Source organism: Diprion similis, chromosome 1, assembly GCF_021155765.1.
Source record: "Diprion similis isolate iyDipSimi1 chromosome 1, iyDipSimi1.1, whole genome shotgun sequence".
NCBI classification, from domain to species: Eukaryota; Metazoa; Arthropoda; class Insecta; order Hymenoptera; family Diprionidae; genus Diprion; species Diprion similis.
The window spans coordinates 365872-387521 of record NC_060105.1 but is presented as its reverse complement, the minus strand read 5'-3'; the positions used below and the strand labels follow the sequence as shown (position 1 = coordinate 387521).

The following is a 21650-nucleotide window of genomic DNA, read 5'->3' as shown; positions in this document are numbered from 1 at the left end:
GTTTTCGTTTACAATCTTGATTTGACGAAATAATCCTATTATGGTTTAAATTTAGGTAGCATTTGATATCTTACAATTAGAAGTACAGTGATTTATATGCTATGTGCTAGGCTCACCAAAAATAACTAAATTGATCTTGTTACAGATACAATATCAGATGCAGAGCCATCGATAGAAGTGCGTGAAGAACAATATGAGATTCACATAGAAAGAACAACAGGAGGTCTTGGCTTGTCCATAGCCGGTGGTATAGGATCAACCCCGTTCAAGGGGGACGATGAAGGAATTTTCATTTCACGAGTAACAGAGGGTAAACTTAATTCGTATTTGTACTAAACTCATATCTTTCAAGACTTTCTAACACCACTGTCGAACTTACTCAAAATGAAATGTATCCTTTCACTGAAAGGACCTTGTGAAGCATACCTGTCACACAACAGCAGCCAACTGGCAGTGGTTGATGCAATGCGTGAAGTCACCTCTGGTTGGTTGGAAGGGCCCCTTTCACAAGATCCTCGATATATCTGTCGATGTATCCTGTTTTTTTTTTGGAACTCTGTTAACTCTACAATTTATTAATTATTTATGTATTCGGAATATTATCCTATGATGCAGCGCCCAATGATAATTATATTACAGGAGGACCCGCAGAACTAGCAGGACTCCGAGTGGGAGATAAAGTGATTGCCGTCAATGGGGTTTCAGTTGTTAACGTGGATCACTATGATGCCGTCGAGGTTTTAAAAGCCTGTGGCCGTGTTCTTGTATTAGTTGTTCTCAGAGAGGTCACCAGAATAATTCCATCATCAGAACAGGTATGTAATTTGTATGTACCTAATACATTGATTTTGCGCGTGCATACAAACACATGTGTGGATGTCGTCATTGACATCTTGTAATTTGTCAGAACTGACTGAGTTGAATATGAGAGAATAACTCTAAGTCTTTGGACATAAAGAAATATAAATCACACATCTGGATCTTGATATTCGTGTATTCACACAATATTTTATTCATTCCTCATGTTGTTATAGACGTCAACAAGGAAAGATTCGGTGTGTTCAAGTTTGAGCACTAGCCGAGCCCCTAGTGCAACGTCTTATGTATCGTCAACTACTCTCTCGCATCATCTTGAAAATGGAGAGAACCAATTCACACCTCACGATACTCCGAAGGTAGAATTATCTCTTGTCTTATGGATTATTGTTACTTCCACTTGATTGAATTTCACGTAAAGTAAAACCTGTTATCGCGCTTTAAAATATTATGCCAAACATTAAATATCATTGATCTTTTGAAATTTTCTGCAGATAAAAAAAATACCTGACCCAATTCCAAATGCCAGAGCAAGCAGCGAGCCTATGATGACTGTATTGGTGCACACTACGCTTATTCGGGACCAAAATGGCCTTGGGTTCAGTATTGCTGGTGGCAAAAGCTCTCCGCCTTTCAAAGATAATACCGATGTAAGTAGTACCTTGCATCCATGAATCCCGAAGACATGCTTGGAACGTGATTGAATTCTCTAAACATTAACATGTCACTGGTTGTTCTTGCAGGCAATATATATCTCCAGAATTACTGATGGAGGCGTCGCACAAAAGGATGGAAAATTGATGGTTGGCGACAGAGTTATATCGGTAAAACTTGAATTCATCTCTAAATTATTGCTAGTTACAAAATGAAACCATGTATCATAAAGTGGAGTGCGAATTGACGAACAAATTTCAATTTTCAGATAAACGGAGTTGAAATGACTGGTGCGAAGCACGAACAAGCTGTAGGCATGCTTACTGGCCTGGAGAGATTCGTTAGACTAGTAGTTGAACGCGAAATACCCTTATCTCAGGCAAATTCTTCCAATCCGTTGACTCCGTCAGAGAAATCTCCACGAGTCATTGGAGCACCGCGCCCATACACGGGACTTTACAATGCCAACAGTTACATGGCGAATAGGCCGGGATATGCAGGGTATCGTCGCTCTATGGATGCGGAGAAAAATTTATCGCAAAGCCCAACGTCTAAAACACCTCCTCCCACCAAGGATGAGGTGGTAAATGGAGCTTCTAAAGTCAATGGAATTACCGAAACTGTGAATCCTCTCAGAAATTCCACACCAGCAATGTTGTCTGGCGCTAATAACGCAAACCAGCCACAACCACAACCACAGCCAGCTCCGCGACATAGCGTTTCTCAAACAGCATCCGTTGCTGTTCCCGCGCCATCTGTAGAGCGAGAATCAAGGCCGGCTTCACCACAGGAGGATATACAGGTACCGAAGCCAATCACCAACGAGGAATTTCAGGCCATGATCCCTGCTCATTTCCTACGACCTCCGACATCCTCGCCCTCACCAGACTCCCACCAGGGCCCTGTCGTCACAGTGACTATCAAGCAACCCGATAACCTCCCAAGGGATATTAACTTCCCCCCGGCGCCAACCACCATTGGCAAAGTTACCGAGACCATCACAAAGAGCACCCTTACTGAAACAGTGGTCACTAGAGTCACCGACAACGAGCTGGTTCACCCAGTCATCATTGAGGTATGTGCCTCTTTGCTCACAGCATGCAGTTTTCACATTATCTCCATAGCAGATGCACTTACTACTTATGTGTATGATGTAATGGTATGAGCCATAATGCTGTATGGTACAATTCGTATGAATGCAACGCCAGTCTAACACAAGCGGTTGCCAATACCAGTTTTTGTTCTAGTTCTTATATGCAAATGAAACTTATAGTAGTCCACAGTTTTTCAATACACTAATAGAATTGTGAAAGCCAAGAAAAGAATGAAAATGTCTGGAAGATTGGTAATAGTGTTGGAATTTTTACAACAATTTCTAAGGATTTGCGATCTTTAGCGTTCTACGTTATTTATTGAATCAATTTTTCAAATAATAGTGCCCTACATGTTACTAAGGAATAATCAAATACTGTTCAAATTGATGATGGAATCAATAAGATTTAACTTTTGATTTCACGTATGCTGCACCAGTATGCAATACACAATAGTAAAGAAAATTGACTTCAGCTTATACACCGACTCCCTCGACAACCATTTTAATGCATACACAATCTTCATTTGTACAATGAAGGTACAATGAAAGACGAAATACGACATATACATGTTACTATAGTGTTTTCTTATGAAATATATTACATTAGAATTACATACACCTCGCGGCATAATATTTTTTTTGCGCTTCAAATAGGCTACGATTTGCCTTTAATTATATTAATTGTAAAAAAGTTCATTGAACAGTAATAATTTCTCATTCTATTTTCATAATTCTGTCGCAGATTCGCAACTTTCTTTGTTTGTGGTAAGAATAATACAGCTGTACAAGTGTTTGAATTCTTTAGTCTTGTAAGTTGAGGCGTGATCTTATTGGTATTATTTTCAAATTTTCCTGTTCTTTATGCAACTATTTCAAGAATTGAGCACCCATAAGGAAAAAGGAAAATTCAAGGAAAACCTTGTTTTGTCAAATTTACTACTGCGAAAAGTGGGTATACATGGCTTGATAATTTTGTAAACAACATTGAATATCTTTTTCTTTTATTGGTTGTGTAATTAGTTGTACATAGATGTTTATTTAGGAGGATACAAAGTGTCTGTTTTACAATTTGACTACTTCCAAGAATAGATTAATGTATCAATATCAAACAAGGTGTAGAGACTTGGCAAGCCGACATTGGTCAGAAAATAATCAACCTACGATACTGATAAAACTTACTTTTCGAATAACAGTGAAACTTGGTTAGTACCAAGGCCTGCTAACATAGCCTTGCTTGATGCATGACTTAACGATCTTCTCCCTCTATCGCAAGTGCCAATGATGGAACGTACACTCACGCCTTTGTTATATGGGAGGTGGGTAAAATAAGAGATTCTGCATTTTCGTTATCCATCAGCTTTAACGACAGTATTATGATTACAGTAGTTTGTTAACGAACTCCATATTCTAACTTTCGACGTTATTACAATGCTTATGTAAAATATTACTGGGCACCAATACTTGTACATCGAATTATCAATTGTGTGTCCATCATTTTTTCACCAGTTAGGTGAGAATCACGATATAATTCCATAGATTCGGATATCTTATGTAAAAATAGTCGATTTCAAACCTTTGATGTGACCATAGAACAATATTGAATAGATCGTACTCATGATTTTTGACTCGAAAGAATTTCATATATTGATATTATTTCGTTAACTGTAAATCACTTTTGATCATTGTATGGGTCGAAGCTCAATCGGTTGAAACTTAGGGGCCTATATTCTGATATGAAAAATTAGGTAAGTATTACTGTCGTATCTAAGAATTGTCAGTTCTTGTTCAGAAATGAAAACTCCCATGAAACTATTACTGTACAAAACATATTAGATATGAAAACCCCAATGTTTGTAATTGCTAAATGCTGTAATTCAGGAATGGCCAATTCAATTTCTCATAAGGAGATCCCCAGAATTACATACATTTGATAAAGTGGCAAGGAATTCCCGCAGTATGATAGAGGCACATGGATTTATGTGATTCTAGGTGCAGGTAAATAAAGCATGTTGAAACGTTGAAACCTACCAAGAGCCCTATATTGCGATAAAAAATTCTAATGTTTCAGTGGCGAGTCAGGTTTCTATAGCTGAACACGTAACCTTAGTGGATAGTAGTTTGGAAACTGCATTTTCAACCCGATTTCTCTTTTAGTTTAGCAGTCATGTTTTTTTTTCCTTGCTTTAGCAATTTTTCTAGTTTTACCGAATTTCCAACGACATGTATTTGGTTGCTTCGACATTTTCAATCTTAGTTTCCATTTTATGATAACATATCGCAAGATATCTATATTCCTGTTCGAATTGATGGAACAGTTATATTGTTTGGTTCACTATAGGTAGCATGACGATATTACCTTGCTATACCTACTCCCTTACCATTTTATGACGTTCCATGAAATTCGGTTGTTAGTCGGTCTGAGGATCTCCTTTTAGAAAAAGCATCTGTTCGCTATTTCGTAATGTATACATATTCTTTTTAATGTTATTCCCATTTGGAATGGTGATTGCCAACAACTGATTGGATTGATTCTCCAACAAAATCATTAAACTGTGCCTTAATTTACAATATCATTTTTTGCCAACTACAGATTCAAGTTATTTGCACAATTATAAGATGGATCCAAATTAACTTAAAAAATTTTGATGCCATATTTCATCAATTATAATTTATAGACATGAGTAATGTTACCCTATTCGCAACTGTGGTTTACAATATTGAAATTAAACCATAGCGTCGCTCATTTACTGGCTATATTTTCATCTATCTTCAGAACACTTAGGAAAGGGATGCTTCCAGTCTGTATTAATTACCCATTTCGAATTCAGCAGGGGCTGTTTCATTTACCGAACAAAGACGTTTTTCGCCTCAGATGTCTATATTCTCATAGTATATGCTATTTGTAAAAATAGTTTATACTGTATATGTGTACAATGTTATAAATGTTCGCATATGCTTCTGTCATTAATTGAATTTTAATTAAATTTTTTGGCTAGCAACTTGTAGGCTCTGTGAACAATTTGGGTGATTGGAGATGGTGAGTGATTCAGCCCTGAGAAGATTTTCCTCGCTGATGCTTGTCTCTTTTCGAAGTCAAAGCCTTTGCCTATTACACTGTATTCCTCAACTATTGCAACTTTTGATCCTCGCCTTCCATACCCACTCCCAAAATTGGCCACCACTGTGTTCAAAATCGACTTGTTACGTAGTTTGCCGACAACCCTGTCAAACATGTATCAATCCTGTTTGTGTACATAATAATAAGACTAACTGCCATCGATCTAACATACTTGACTAAGAAAGAACTGTTTAGGATGTGGTGCTGGTAAAGGAAGGATCTCTTGGATTCAGTATTATTGGCGGAACAGACCATTCGTGTATACCATTTGGAGTTAAGGAGCCTGGAATTTTTATATCTCACGTAAGTTATTGGAAGATAGCACTCGCTGAGCTATAACATATTCTCATCTATGTAACGATCATACGTAATCATTTTTACATTCCTTGGTAAGAATTTATCCCATCAATAATCAATTGATGCTTAACATTTCAATTAATTATTAGTTTCTACTGTGTCATTTATTTAAACGTGTATTACAATAATCCTCAGGTTGTACCTGATGGCATAGCTGCAAATTCTGGAAAGCTGAGAATGGGTGATAGAATATTAAAAGTAAATGGGACAGATGTAACAAAAGCTACTCACCAGGAAGCCGTGATGGAACTTCTGCGGCCTGGTGATTTTATTACACTCACCATCCGACATGATCCATTGCCAGATAGCTACCAAGTAAGTGATATACACCTATAATTTTTGCGACTTGGATCGTTTTTGAATTGCCACTTGAGATAATAAAACTCGATTAGTTGTGTATTGTGCCTAAAGATGCGACAAAGGATAATATTCAAAAAGTGCTATGCGTCAAGTTGCTTTGTTCAAGAGAGCTATGCTTGTATGTCGAAACTGGTCTCTATAGCAAGCAGATCTTTTTTATTTGCATAACTTGATGCTTGCCGAGAGCTGTCTTTCTTGTTATATTATTTGAGCTTGGATCAATCTTTTCCTTTACTATGTACCTGCAAACACCACACATAAGTTGTTATTGTCAGACAAAAAGATTGTCCAACAAAATTCCACTTTATTGTTCGAACGATCTACGCTTTTGTCAACTGCCATCACCAGATTGGATAACATCAACTTTTCTTCAATCTTCCGTATCAGCTTTCGTATTATATGTATGTCACATTATATCATTTATTTCACAAGCTGGTCGAAATAGAGTACATTCCAGTAACAGTAAGTAAAGTGACCTGAGATGTGTTGAATGTTCTGCCATTTTTCTGTTACATCATTATTGTCTGGAACATGTGCCAAATTGTTCGCATGATGTGTACTTGCCATCAAGTTTATAGAACTCACTAATAATTACCATACTGCTTCGACACTTTTTGTTAATTCCATATTCTATTGTTCGAATTCTAGATACATCATGATATCATATTTTGAAATTCGAACCAAATTATTATAATTTAATCATTCGGATGTTTAGTGGTTAGAGAAATCAGGAAAATCGGGAATTGTCAGGGAATTTTGTGGCTGTGAAAATGTTAGGAAAAAATCAGGGATTGTAACGATTTTTCTACATTAAAAAAAACAAAAGTTCCGTTTGTTTATTAATTTTTTTACAATTCAAATACTGAAAAAAAGTATTCTTAAATACTAAAATATTTTTTAATATTATGCGTATAAACCTCTTTCCACCCATAACGTGCACTGTGTAATGTTCGACTATGGTGATATATTTGTGCCATTTGTCATAATGAGTATGAGGTACACTACCTTTAAACTTTGCATGCAAATGAAATGAATTTCGATATATATACCTTTGCACTTTTTTTTCTCACTTCATTACAGCTTACCCCATTTTGAGAGTTCGTTATTTAACCCAATTAGATGACTTATACATATACGTACATTTTTACATTTCTTTAATTATTACTGCATAATCGGTCAGGGACAAACTATTGTTTGGATCTGGAAATATGGACTAGTCGGAGAATTGTTTCCAACAAGTCCGTCACGCACCTTGAATTCATTAATAATTGGTATTGATTGTATAACAGGCAATATCTATCTCCAAGTTGTATTTGTTGACAAATGGTGATAATTTAATAGATTTGGTCGAAGTTCACTCATCACTTTTTTCTTCTCTCAATTTGCATTTAAGCACGCTAGTCATTTTTCCAGGAATTAACCATAGTCAAAGAGCCAGGAGAAAAACTTGGCATGCACATAAAAGGAGGATTAAGAGGGCAACGTGGTAATCCCTTGGATCATACCGACGAAGGCGTTTTTATTTCAAAAATCAATTCTGGAGGCGCGGCCAAACGGGATAGCAGATTGAAGGTAGTTTGAACATACAATTAAACAGGCTTAATAAAATGTTCTCTTGATACTGTAAGTCTTCTGTACGGATTAATATTTTAATCAGGTCGGAATGAGGTTATTAGAAGTTAACGGTACATCCTTGTTGGGCGCAACACATCAAGAAGCAGTTAATATTCTCCGATGCTCAGGGAATACGATAACGTTGGTTGTCTGTAAAGGATATGACAAAAACGACTTGGAGCAGGCACTATACACGTCAAGAGGGAGGGATTCTAAAGAGTCACAAGGATCTCGAGAATACAAGGATTCTACAACGGATGAGGTAAAGTCCTTGTCACACAGTGTTTCTAGTTTGGATCGTGACGACGAGGATACGGCTACAATTCGGCAAGAGCAGGAAATGAAAGCTGAATTAGTTGCCTGGGAACAAGAAGAACGAGATCGAGCTATGATGGAGTACAGAGAAAAATCCACACCAGAAAAGGTACTTTTTATTTAAAACTCGATTATTGGACTTTATTCAGATCCTTCAACGAACCAATTAGACCTTGTCTGGTACCATATCAGATATTAGTCTTTGTTTCTTATCACTATTCTCATGTTGATTGTTCGTTCATCGGTAATAGAATCTGACGTGGTGCTACTGTTGACAGGTATTAGATGTTGTAAGAGCAGCAGAATCTCTGGTGAACAAACCAAATAGTCCGGTCGATATGCATGTACCTCCCAAGTCTCCCGGAGGTACGAAGGACCTGAAAACGACGACTATTGTTATGACCAAACATACCTTAGCACCCCAGAACTCCACTGTAAGTAATTTTCTTTTCTATAACAGATAGCGTGCAAAGTTTATGGCACGGCAAGATCTGGAATGCTTGTGCACTTGTGCATGTCTCATATACAAAGGATAGCATGATAACGAATGCATGCTGCAAAGTAGATAGCATGAAATACTAAACCTAAATATCTGCCAGCATCATGACATTTATTTCTTATAATACTTTTTTTTTGTAAGGCGTTAGGAGGAAAATATTATAAGCGCTGGTGGTTATTGAATTGAACAGAATAAATAGTGGAATGAGCGTTAGACAAAGTGTGCTTGGTTGTGATTTTTTGCGAGGAATCTTATTTTATTTCCATGAACTTGATGATTATCACCAATAATTGGATATTGAATCAGAATCAGGTTCGGATTTATGTGCGGAATCGAATAATTATATTTTTGGATATTGGAGCTGGTACAAACCGTCAACTTTGATGGGATACATGAGCTGTATACATTATTTCAATGTACAAATTGTAATCACAAACTCCACCTTGAGCACCAAGTTATGGTTCACCACGTAGCTATCATTCTATCCACAGCCTTCCAAGTGCTGCTCAATTCACTATATTCCCATGTTATGAAGGTCCAAGTATGTATTGCCGTTTTTGAAATATTTCTCATGATTAGTTCTTTTGAAAACATAAGTTCGATTGAATAAACATATCTCGGAAACTGCTATGATCATGCCCTGTAATAGTCCATGCAATAATTCAGCACAATGATACTTTGACAATTTTCACACAAATTTTTGTGGATCACAACTAATGGTCAATTACAAATTATGAGCATAATTTGGTGGTAACTTGTTGGATTGAAATTTCCATGTCAACTTTTGTCCCTTATGCTCCTTCGATAACTATGGACTATTGTGAGATTTTTAGCAACAAAAATTGTGCCACAAGAAGCTTTCCGAAACACCCTACTGTTGACGTTATTTTAAATAATATCTAGACACATACGGAACATAATTGAAACTGACTGAAACGCACTTGTCTTATGAAACTTTATTATGAGTTTTAATTTGATTAATCAACTTCATGTAATCTTTATTCATTGCTCGTTAGTTTCATATGTAATTCGTTGAGTTTCCAAATTTATACACGGACACTAATACACGGACAAAAATGTATTGTAGAATGTACAGCATTGAGATGGTATTCCGATTTGGATTGGCGTAACTAAACACTAAAAGTTTTGTTCGGGTTGATATAAAAAATCAGAACGAATTCGACATAAATTATAATTCAAAAATAGTTATCGTTAGACTGTACTGATATAAACATGGTAGGATTTGTTATTATTTCACTCTGACTTTAAATTGTCACATTTCGACTCTAGCTTATACAATAAGCTTCACTCCATGTATTTCTGTTGGTTGGAAAATCTAGTAATAGGCACATGAAGTACTAAAAAAATCTCCTGTGACGAACATTCAACTTAAAAACAATATGCTAGGGACTGGAATCGATAACTTAAAATTGCGAAAAAAGCATAAACCAGTAACATACAGGTGAAACTTTTTTGCATGGTCCGTAAGAAAAAAGTGTCAGAACAATGGGGCCGTAATGTACACATGTGAAATCATGTACAAGTGAAAAATTTGTAAACAAGATTTTACTGTATATGCATTCGAACAGGTCAGTTGGTCGGGGATATGGACTGTTGTGAGTTTGTCAGATCGCGATAAGTGGACTATCGCAGGGTGTGCGTGAATATTACTATTTTATGCACATACAGTAAATCTAGCTCGGTGTAATAAATACATAATAATTAGAGGAGTTGCAGTAAAAAATTGGTATAAGTGACAAAATTTGAAATTACGAGATAAGTACAATATGGACTACCCATTTAAACTCATAACTTGAAAGGTTGATTTCAAAACATTAACAAAAATGCACGCATATTTTTTCTGTACTATGCCCTTGAACCATTCCATTATGGAGGTTATTGCAATTCGGAGCTGTAGAATTAGCAACCTAATTTCAATAATTGTTAGTTACTTATGAAGCGAAACTAAAAAAATGTTGTTGCGTCATTGTTTCTAAACTTTCACATCTATTTATTTTATTTTTATTGGATAAAAAGAGTAATGACATCCCTTTTAAAGTCAACGGTGCAGATAGTTTTCAATTGAGTCAATCATATACCCATTAGTATGGGCACTTTTTTCTATTTCCATGAAAATAGTGCTATCTAGTTCTATGCTCTTATCACACTTTATCACATTTTCTCACTTCTTCTTATTACCTTTATAGAGTGTTTAATTATCGAAATTAAACTTGTGCATTTGACTAGCCCCAATTCCAAACACCTGGATGTCCATACCAACGTTGCACCATTAAAAGTTCCAGAAAATCCTGCTGTTCTTTTGCTATTCCGTTAATTTACAATTAATGATGTCCTGTTTTCTAAAGGTTCGCGTACCTGTTTACATTATTTACCATTGCTAGACAAACTCTATTGTATATTGTTATAGCATGATTGAAATTGTTTGTTTCTTTCCCGTGCCCGTATGCACCATTCAACGTTATTACTTTGGCAATTTAGCGTTATTACGTGTCATTGCATAAAATTTAGTGTCAGTTATTTACTAATCGATATGCTTAAATCGCGCATGATAAGTACTATCGATGTCCAGCATGCTCTTTAGAGCAAACAAAAAGAGTTGAAATATTTGCAGACAACGGAAGGCGATAGCACATCTATGGCAGCCCTATAACAAGAGCAAGCTATCCATCCTCTTCCCGCTTTCCCTGCGTCTGCCCTGCGGACTAATGTGCCATAAATAATTATAAATTATATAATGATGTAATGATATAAGCACAGGTTGCCATTATTACATGCTCACACCTATATTATTGTTGAACAATACCTTGTTATTCTGTCTGTTATCCAAACTGCCATTAAGCTTATAAGCGGGTCGTCGTACAATGTTAATTACTGACGTGGAAGAAACGATGTGTTTATTTTATGAAGTAAGATAAACTGTTAGCGAAGTGTGATATCTTCCTCATCATAATTATGTATTTCCTATAACTCCATACCATCAAATACTTCTAGTCTCGCCATAATGATATTGTCTTAGTTCTCTCTGTTCATTATGGTTTTTACGAGTTATTCATACCCATCTTAGAAATTCAAGTTCGTACTTGCACACAAGTCAGTTACTCGATAATAATTCTTGATAATACAAAGGTATTGTATCGAATTTTTAGAAGATAAATGATTTTTTAGGCCAGAATAATTGATTACATTGTAAAGGCGTAGGGTAGCTGCAAATTTGACTAAAGTCATGAAACACGTTTTGCTTAAAACTTTTCCAGTGTCGAACGTAAGTAAAAAGTCGTCAATTATTTGCTGACGTTTCAGCCCTTTGAGAGGGACCCTTCCCAGAGCTGTATTTTATTTTCAAAGAACATTTCTATTTAAAAAAGAGAAACATAACAATTAGTGTGAATAACGTAGTTCCGTTATTAATAAATGGAACCAAATAAGAAAAATCAGGAACCATCCATGCCTGGGTCAATAGCCAATGGCCAATTTTTATAAATAACTGCGGAGATCCCTCCTTGAAGGGCTACAACGTCAGCAAACAGTAGATGTCTTGTCACTCATCTTCGACAATAAATAAGTCTTGACCATAATTAGGATAAGGTCGAGAGATTGTATCTATGGAGAAAATGCTGGCAAAATATTCGCAAGGAGAATTTAAACATAGGCACAGAATCAAGACGTTAGTCATCGGCAAGCTTGTAATTAAATTTTGGCTATTAGACATTTTTCTTACCCCACAGTTATTATTGAGTAATGATTCATAGCGAACAAATTGTCAACAGGAATAATTTGATCATAACTTTACTTTCAAAATACTCTAACCATTTAAAATACAGCTTGAAAAATTCACTCGGCTGGATTTACATGTGTGATAACTTTGAAAATACAGAGAATCCGTCAATAGCTGTTCAATACTATGAGAGAATATTTAGTATTACTGAAATCACCCCAGAGCGCTATATGTATGTACGTACATTAGACCTGTCCTTAAGAAGGGCAAAATCGAATTTTAATGGTCTTACCCCCCAAATTGCTTCATAATAATTTAAAAAAAAATGTCAGAATTTAAAAAAAAATTTCCCTTCATATTTACCCACCGCTATAAAGCCTTACTTTTTCCCATAAGAAAAGCATTGATTTTTCGTGATTTTTGATCTTTTTTTTACCGCTGCCATAATTATCAGCTAAAAAATCTTAAATTCTCGGAAAATGTTGACAGTTGTGTTACCTTTTTGTCGAATTTTTTGGAATTCGATACAAGCATTTTTGGGCTAGATCAATCACATCTTTATTCTCTGTATGTTGCAGAAAAAAGCAAAAAAAGTCGAAGAACGTCGTTTTGAGAGCTAAAAATAGGAGGAATAAAATGGCAGAGGTTACGAAAAATAGGTAACTTTTCGCTGAAGATGGTAAATTCTCAGAAATCGCTGAAAATAGAAAAAAAGTATCTTTCAGAGGTCTAAATACGGAAGTTGAAATCGGTTAAGTCTTCACACATTTTATTATTATTACAGAATCGTAGAACAGAACTTCTAGTTTATAAATATTATTAATAGTTATAATTATTATAAATAGTTTATAAATATTATTTATAAACTAGAAGTTCTGTTCTATGATTCTGTAATAATAATAAAATGTGTTAAGACTTAACCGATTTTAACTTCCATATTTAGACCTCTGAAAGATACTTTTCGACTTTTTTTCTATTTTCAGCTATTTCTGAGAATTTACCATCTTCAGCGAAAAGTTTCCTATTTTTCGTAACCTCTGCCATTTTATTCCTCCTATTTTTAGCTCTCAAAACAATGTTCTTCGACTTTTTTTGCTTTTTTCCAAAAAATTCGACAAAAAGGTAACCTAACTGTCAACATTTTCTGAGAATTTAAAATTTTTTAACTGATAATTATGGCAGCGGTAAAAAAAAAAATCAAAAATCGCAAAAAATCAATGCTTTCCTTACGGGAAAAAGTAAGGCTTTATAGCGGTAGGTAAATATAAAGGGAAAATTTTTTTTCAAATTCTGACATTTTTTTTAATTATTATGAACCAATTTGGGGGGTAAGACCATTAAAATTCGATTTCGCACTTCTTAAGGACAGGTCTAACGTACATACTTGTATCATTTATTTTGTGGATGTGGTTCATGTGTTGTTTCACCTTCCTGTAAATTGTTTTGGGTGTGTTCATACTTAAATATCTGATCCAACTCTCTTCAATTAAATTATCGAATAGTTGAGAACATGGTTCTAAGCTTCATCATTTTCGAGTATCAAGTATCTTACTAAAAATTTCATTACACATAATAGTTAACTTGATACTTGCCACGCGTGAGACTCATTATTTACTAACTATACCAATGAAGGATATCAGTATTGGTAGGAGTAAACTTTCTATACTTCATACTTGTGAAAGATGCTTCTATTGACACAGACAGTGAAAACTAGCGGATTGTATTAAAAATTAGTCAAACGAACCCTGTTTCTATTTTGAATTATGTGACGTTATACAACTGGAATCCTTTGTGTGGCATTGCGACAATGATTACAATGTTGCTACGACTTGCCGAAATAAAGATTCTTGAACCTCAAAACTATGCGAATGGCAAAGTGAGTACAACTTCATACGTATCATATCATTTTTAAATTTCGAAGAAGAAGCTGTATATATCAAGAAATCTTGTAAAAAGTCAACTTGCAATGCGTATGCTACAAAAGTACACCATTCGTGTTGAAAAAATTGTAATGACATAGTTGTCTGTACTACAGCAAAGCTCAATAAGAATTATAATAAATAAACTCTGAACAAATTTTGTTCGAAATAGGAAGCAGATGTCGCAAGACTAATATCTGTGAAAATGATTGAGAACGGACCACCTCGATGGTAGTAGTTTCAAATTATTAACATAGAAGGTGTTTGAAGGGAATACTGGAGTTACGCTTGAAAAGCGCTCACATTTCACAGAGCAAATTTAGTACGAAAGAGTATGACGTAGTATTTATACATTTTGATTAGGTAGTATGAACCTAGTTAAATTTTGTAATTCGTCAAGTGTACATATACCGAGTAATTATCGAAAATGATTCATGCAGAACAATCCATCGCTGTTTCATTAGAAGTCATAGCTCGAATTTCAAACTGTTTTGTAAAATGGGCAACTTGTACTTGACAGAAGAAAATTGTTGTCGAAAGATCAGATGGAGGATATATTTTGCTAATCATTAACCAAGATTTAAAGTTACGCTAAGAACAATAACTTGGTATTCTTGTAATTTATTTGGCTGACAGTAGAATTCTCGCTGCGACATCAAAGATCTGTGGTGAAATATTACGTATGCCAGCAAGCGAGGGCCAAATTCATAGTTGGCTTTATATTTGCAATTAAATTATTTTCGAATTTACATTAAAAAAGTCTTTGGTAAATTCTGAAACAGTCGTTCAATTTTCAATCTTCGTTTTATGCAAATTTTGATGTAACGTCATTGAGCCTCGGGCAGGTAACGTAACATTTTCCAAACGTGAGCAGGTTACGGGATAAAAGTGTTATCCTTTACGAGTTGCAACAGTGTCAATTGAAAATCACCCGAAATCTGGAGTCCTCGTTTAACATTCATATATCTACGAATTATGAATTGTAATTTGGGATAATCAGACTTGGTAGTATTTTTTTTTTTTTTTTCAATCAACAAAACTCACTAACGAACTTTGTCACTCCTGTTTCATTAGAACACGTAAGTTTATATTATATATATATTCGTGACCAAAAATTAAAACCAAGGGGAAAGACACACTTTCTTACCTTGCTATAAAACACGTGGTACATTTTGTGTATGGAAAATGCGATGGTTTACCTGATTATTATGTTATTATATAAATTCATATCACTATTAGAATATATAAATTAATGTGCTGTATATCTATAAATTTTCTATAAATGTTATATGTTTATGTAAATCTAATGGACCAGATAATTACACAGATACACACACACATATACGTACATATATATGCGGGCTACTTCAAACTCTGAGAACAGAAGGAGATGAGTTGATTCGTAGGTGCCAATCCGCAGCCAATCAGGTGATTGCATTGAAGCAATGTCAATATTGATATCAGTGTTAGATTTTCATGATTTTATATCGACGGCCAACTAGAATAGAAATAATTCGGAACGGCAACAAAGAGTGGTGGCTTGCTTCAATGCCACTGCGCCGCCTACTGACCAACTAAGCCTGTCCTATTATTGGAATTTGACGCGACCCCCCCGTATATGTATATGATACGTATATACATATATGTATATGTTCATCATTATACATAAAGATATTATTTATTTAAATATAAAATAAAATGTTGATGTTAAAGTTAAAGTTCCATCTGATTAATATTTATAATTCAATATGAAAGGTGTGTTTCGTATTTTTAATGAAAGTATAGGATTCATCCAAGCAAAGTGGCGCGATGCTCAATCGCTCGAGAAAGAAGGTACTCAATGGCCATAGATATGCCATTGATCAAATGTCATCTATTTCTAACTGTTTTTTTTTTTTTCCTAAATTTGAAGGGGAATGCATTCTCATGGGGTTACGAAAACAAGATGCTTTCAAACCGTTTAACCTTGGTGATTATGTATAGTTTTGGTAACTACATATTCAGATCAGTGACCTAAATGAGATCATGTCTAAAAGTTGTCAACAACTTTTTTTCATAGGCTTGTGAGTACATAATCAAGATCCGATATTCTAAGTGTCTGTAAATTGTTACAAACTTTGAGCTCAGCGCTGCTTTTAAGAGAAGCATCAGAGATGTTCTCAGTTGACATAAGATAGCTAGGGTAGAGAAAACAAATTATTTTGAGAAAAGTTTTACGAATATGTTTACAAAAGAAGGGAAAAGTTGTGATGCAAAATTTACATGATGTACCTACAATGTCGAACCTATACACAATATAGTATTGTTTGGTAGATTTAACAAGACGAGAGGCCGAGCATCGCTTCATTGAACACATTAATTAAGTTACGGTACATTTTCTACTGTCAATTAAACACAGTAATGAAATGGTAATTACAAAAGTTTTACTGAGCGTGTTGAGGAATCGTTAAATATGTATGGATGGTTATGCTGTTTCGATTCGTACAGTTTGATAAGAGTGTGTTCAGAAATGAGCTCCTAGTACCCTGAGCTCACAGGAATGGAGATAGAGCATGCCGTAAATTCAACGGTGTAGCAGAGATACAATACTACTAATAGCACTACCAGTTAATTTTTGAACACAGCCTTAAGGACATGAGTCACTCAACCTCCGTAGCGAGAAAAAAGCAAGGACCACGCGTTTTGGTTGAATTTCTTCACATTCTGATTTTTGATAACGATAGGCACCGTCCCCAGGCTGGTGAGTGCTGAAAAAACAATCTGATCAATATGAATTGATGAACAGGAAATTGGACACCTTACTTAATTTCAGTGGCCAATTTCTCGGCTATCTAGGCTGTGATGGCAAAACCAGTTTCTATACTGTGTCAACAGAATGATCCAAGTTTCCCAAATTGTTATTATGCAAAAACTCTAGCAACCGTGCTAATCTCGGTGACTGATCCAGTAGCATGAAGCTTGCGATGATCCTTGATTTACCACAATGACAAGATTGAAAATGACGTGACCCGTGTCCTTAGAAATGACGGAGGAAAATTTTCCTTCTGACCAAGCTTGGAAATAGATTCAGCTGTTTGAGCTTGCGAGATGTATCGATGTTTATAAATAGATAAAGTGTGACCCTTACTAAAGTTGGCAGCCAAGGGAGTATGTGTTATAACAAGGTCTCTACCATTCTTCAATGGCTCATTGATGGGTGGTAGTCCTCACCCAACTACACCAGGTGGCATGATGCACTGAAAGAGCTTCCGCAGAGCGCAAATGTAATTTTGTGTGGTAGTGGGATTAAATGGTTGCTGACTTGTAAAATGGGGCTTTGTATTATACCAGAAGGGTTCATAAGTAGGCTTCACTTTTGTTTAAGAACTAAACACTAACAATAAGAATTATAGCGTTTTTTCTAACCGTGGAAAATATTCTTGTATTGACATTACCTTTTCTTGCAGTACAGTCCCGCTGTTTTTCATAGTTTTGTACAAAAATATACAACAATTTAGTACGTAGCGTATCGTATTGTTAATTGCGATAATATGCCTTAGTTTGCTTAACATGAAGTACAAGACATCAATTTCAGGGTAATATTTTAATAAAAATAAAATAATCTTCTTTATCATAATTATCAAAAATTATTCTGCACAATCCGCTAATCTAACCAATTTGAAACTTGTGGATGTCGTCTGATTTCCATGGCTTTAGCCTATGCAACTATCTCATATTATGTCATCTCATTTGCTCGATAATGAATATCAACTCTGTATCATGGGTTTGACCAAATTTGCCGATATTGTTGCAATGTTGATATCAAAATCGTCGAATGTAGCATATATACCACTCATATTATGAGCAAGGGAGAATTATTGTACAAGATTTTGCTTCAACCATAACAGGGATCCATATTTCATCATCAATTCAATTGACTAGTCACGAGAAAATTAGATGGTCTAAACTACCATCCAACTAGGCAAGATTTTTATGTTAAAATTATAATTTACGGTCACTGTCAACTTTCATTTTCAACACTTTATTTTTGGTCATAAAATTCCTTGAATTTCCTACAAGTTCAGTAGTGAAAAGTGAATTTAGGAACAATATTTTTTTATTATTAGATTTCGAGAAAATTGTACACGTGATATGTTAACTTATAACTTGTGGAAAGGACAATAATAATTAGTCGTATTGTAAAGAAGATTTTTTTAGAAAAAATTAGTGATTCGCAAAACTGGAAGATAATTTAATCTTCTTCTCCTTCTCTAATTATTAGTAAATTATGCATAAAGGGGGAAAAGTAGGTCTTTTTACACCAAGCATAATTTTGCAGTATGAGTCCAAGGTGAGCCCAAGATGAATATTGCAGATGCGTGAGGTGTAAAAAGACTTTGCCTCTATGGTGTGTACTATACTTTACGTAATGAAAGTATGGCTTACAAGTATTTTGTACTGTTTGGAATTTTGTTAGTACTCTCACAGAACAGATTACTTCAAGTTCGGAACGCAGATGATAAAGACTCATAGATGATACTTGTGTTGCTTAAAAGTACTTTCTGGAGGGACCATTGTCTTTAATACTACTATTATTTTATATTTTCGGTACTTTTTAACACTGTTTTAAAATATTTTTGCAATAACTAATATGACAATTCAATAAATCTCACTCTACTGTTTAAGGCAATCAACTTTATGTCTTTGTTCTTCAATTTAGATGCATTTCGTTTATGTAACAATACATTTATTTGTTCAAAAAGTATATAATGTGAACTTGCGATCTTTCGATATCGCTATTTTGATTTGAGCTTTGGACCGTAATACCAGCAGCAAATCTAGCCGTTAAATGTAAATAAAAGATTCCAATGTGTGAATGATGAGTGAATGAATTATACGAATACTCTTCTAATGTTTCTTATATTCATTTTAACTAACAATTTCACTAATATCTTATGTTTGATTTCATTTACTTAGTTAATTAGCAAAGAAGCTGCTGCAGGAACATCTGTGGATGGTGTAGTCTTGTCAATTCCTCCAGCCTCTTCTACTCATTCAAATCCCCATACCCAAATCACAAACCATGATGTTCACTCTGCAATGCAGACCCTGCCCTCTCCTTCCACTGGAACAGCATCCAGTAGATCTAAATGTGCTGTGACATCTGCAACACTTCCAATGTCTTGTAAAACTGCAGACGCCACAGGGGACGTGTTATTCTCACACCGTAATACACCATTATCATCAGTCAGAACAACATTTATTGATACATCAGTACCTTACATTCAGCCTCCCAAATTCCGAATGCAACAGCGTCCGTTATCCACTCTTGAACCCACTCATTCTTCTGAAGAAACTGTTTTCCAAAAGCGATTTTCTATTAATGACCCTTTTGACAATCATCGCTCACGCCCTACTAGACTTCCCCCGACGCCACTGACCAGCCCTGGGTACATTGAAGATATCATTCCTTCTCGTCCTCCTCCCTCCAGAGAATTACCGCAGATTGCACGCTCTGTACACTGGAAATCTCAGGTTGAGGTGGGTCCTACTTGCATGATTATTATCGATCATTACCCTATACAAGTACTATATATACAAGTAGTAAGTGCTCGTAAAAATTAACACAAGTATAAGTAAAATAATACCAACGCCTCGATAATATATTGCCATTAATGATTGAATTGATTGGAAACTGTTGGCGCTTGAATGTCATTCGTAACGCTTGTAACAAATAGTGGCACTTCGATAACGCTTCTATACCCACCGCTGGGGTAACTGTTTTCATTCCAATTTGCCTTACTCACACAACAATATGCTGGTTGAGTATGCGTCATATTTCAATGTTACAATGAACTGAATGAAAACTGTCAGATTGAGCGGGACTGCAAAGATAGGATACTAACATGACTAGTGCAGCATGTAATATTATGTATACATTCTCATACGATGAACTTAGATTTGTTCTTAATTCTGAGTTGTCACCGCACCGTTATCTTACCGTTCAAGACTATTTACCAATGCTAGTATTAATTGAATACAGCCCACGACAACGCCATCTCCAACTCCTGCTTCGACACAGATGTCCGTTAGTGATCGGAAAAGATTATTCGAATCTGCTATGGAGGAACACTTGAAACCTTCTCCAAAACCAGGTGAGAGTTTTTCTGTCTCAAATAAACTAAAGAATAGTTCTCAAATATGTAGACTTGAGGTTTGACTTACCTGGTTTGGTAACATGATGCACGTATGTACATTAATAACTCGATTCAACGAATGGAATAAAATGTCACAGATTTAAAGTTACCTTCGATTTCATTCACAATCATAATTAACAACTGCAATCGAATTACAAATATGAACAATCCTTCATTTAATGTTTTCAGAGAAGGTGTTCAGCTTTCTGAGCCAAGATGAAGTCGAGAACATGAAACAAGAAGAAGGTGAGACAACCTAACAACTTGACAACCTTTTTATTTTAGAAATTTCCTCAATTTATTCCTCTTGAATGAGCACATTGAGATTATGTGAATCAGTACTATACAACGCTGTTGAATCTGATGGTTTCAGAAAGAAAAATTGCCACATTAACACGAGATGAATTGAAGTCATGGGCACAGATTGATGAAAATGAGGCATTGGAAGAGCCAGAGGATATGATGGAGGAGCAGGAGGACAGAAGACCTAAGTAAGATTGGTTGAGCTGCCTCACACTCTCACAGCAAGATGCACCTACGCTAGTCGCTTCCTGTAACCTGCCTCTTTTCCCTTTGTTTTCACTGATTTCCTTGACCATACTTAGTACAATAATTTTTAGATTGAATAGTTTGGTATGTGGCATAGATTGAGGTGTGGGAATTTTTATCTGAGTATGCTTCACGTTTCACTGTGGTAAAGTGTTTAAACATGCTGATGGCATTAAGTGATAATTACAAACATGATCGGACATGCGTATCAAAATTCAGGAAAAGCGTTATTTTCCAACTCGGAATTCTGTTTGAATATTGAAATTTATACAATCTTATGCACGGAATGATGGAGATGGTTTGCTGCGAACAAGTAAACAACATCTTGATAGTGATTTTGCAGGCAATTCTTAATTAGGTTCAATTGCTTGCGAACACATAACCATCACCTTGATCTGAATAATTATTTTTTATTTTTCAACCAGCATGCTAACAGTTTTTGTA

At 35.4% G+C, this 21650-nt stretch overlaps 1 protein-coding gene across 7 annotated transcripts in view; it reads left to right on the top strand.

The window, feature by feature from the left end:
- Positions 1 to 21650, top strand: part of LOC124408864 (protein lap4) — a 37318-nt gene that overhangs the window by 9687 nt on the left and 5981 nt on the right. For 4 of the 7 annotated variants that reach the window (XR_006929477.1, XM_046886162.1, XM_046886142.1 and 1 more), the window contains exons 15-30: positions 146 to 310; positions 640 to 815; positions 1035 to 1175; positions 1311 to 1466; positions 1560 to 1640; positions 1739 to 2545; positions 5877 to 5984; positions 6174 to 6353; positions 6831 to 6860; positions 7812 to 7970; positions 8056 to 8436; positions 8606 to 8761; positions 19438 to 20001; positions 20504 to 20615; positions 20847 to 20903; positions 21031 to 21148. Coding sequence is in view for 6 of the 7 variants with exons in the window: in XM_046886162.1 (XP_046742118.1) it covers positions 146 to 310; positions 640 to 815; positions 1035 to 1175; positions 1311 to 1466; positions 1560 to 1640; positions 1739 to 2545; positions 5877 to 5984; positions 6174 to 6353; positions 6831 to 6860; positions 7812 to 7970; positions 8056 to 8436; positions 8606 to 8761; positions 19438 to 20001; positions 20504 to 20615; positions 20847 to 20903; positions 21031 to 21148 (3391 nt within the window). In the remaining variant the exon portion in view is untranslated. The remainder of the gene's footprint in view (positions 1 to 145; positions 311 to 639; positions 816 to 1034; positions 1176 to 1310; positions 1467 to 1559; positions 1641 to 1738; positions 2546 to 5876; positions 5985 to 6173; positions 6354 to 6830; positions 6861 to 7811; positions 7971 to 8055; positions 8437 to 8605; positions 8762 to 19437; positions 20002 to 20503; positions 20616 to 20846; positions 20904 to 21030; positions 21149 to 21650) is intronic. The other 3 variants (XM_046886153.1, XM_046886132.1, XM_046886171.1) reach the window with 3 other exon arrangements.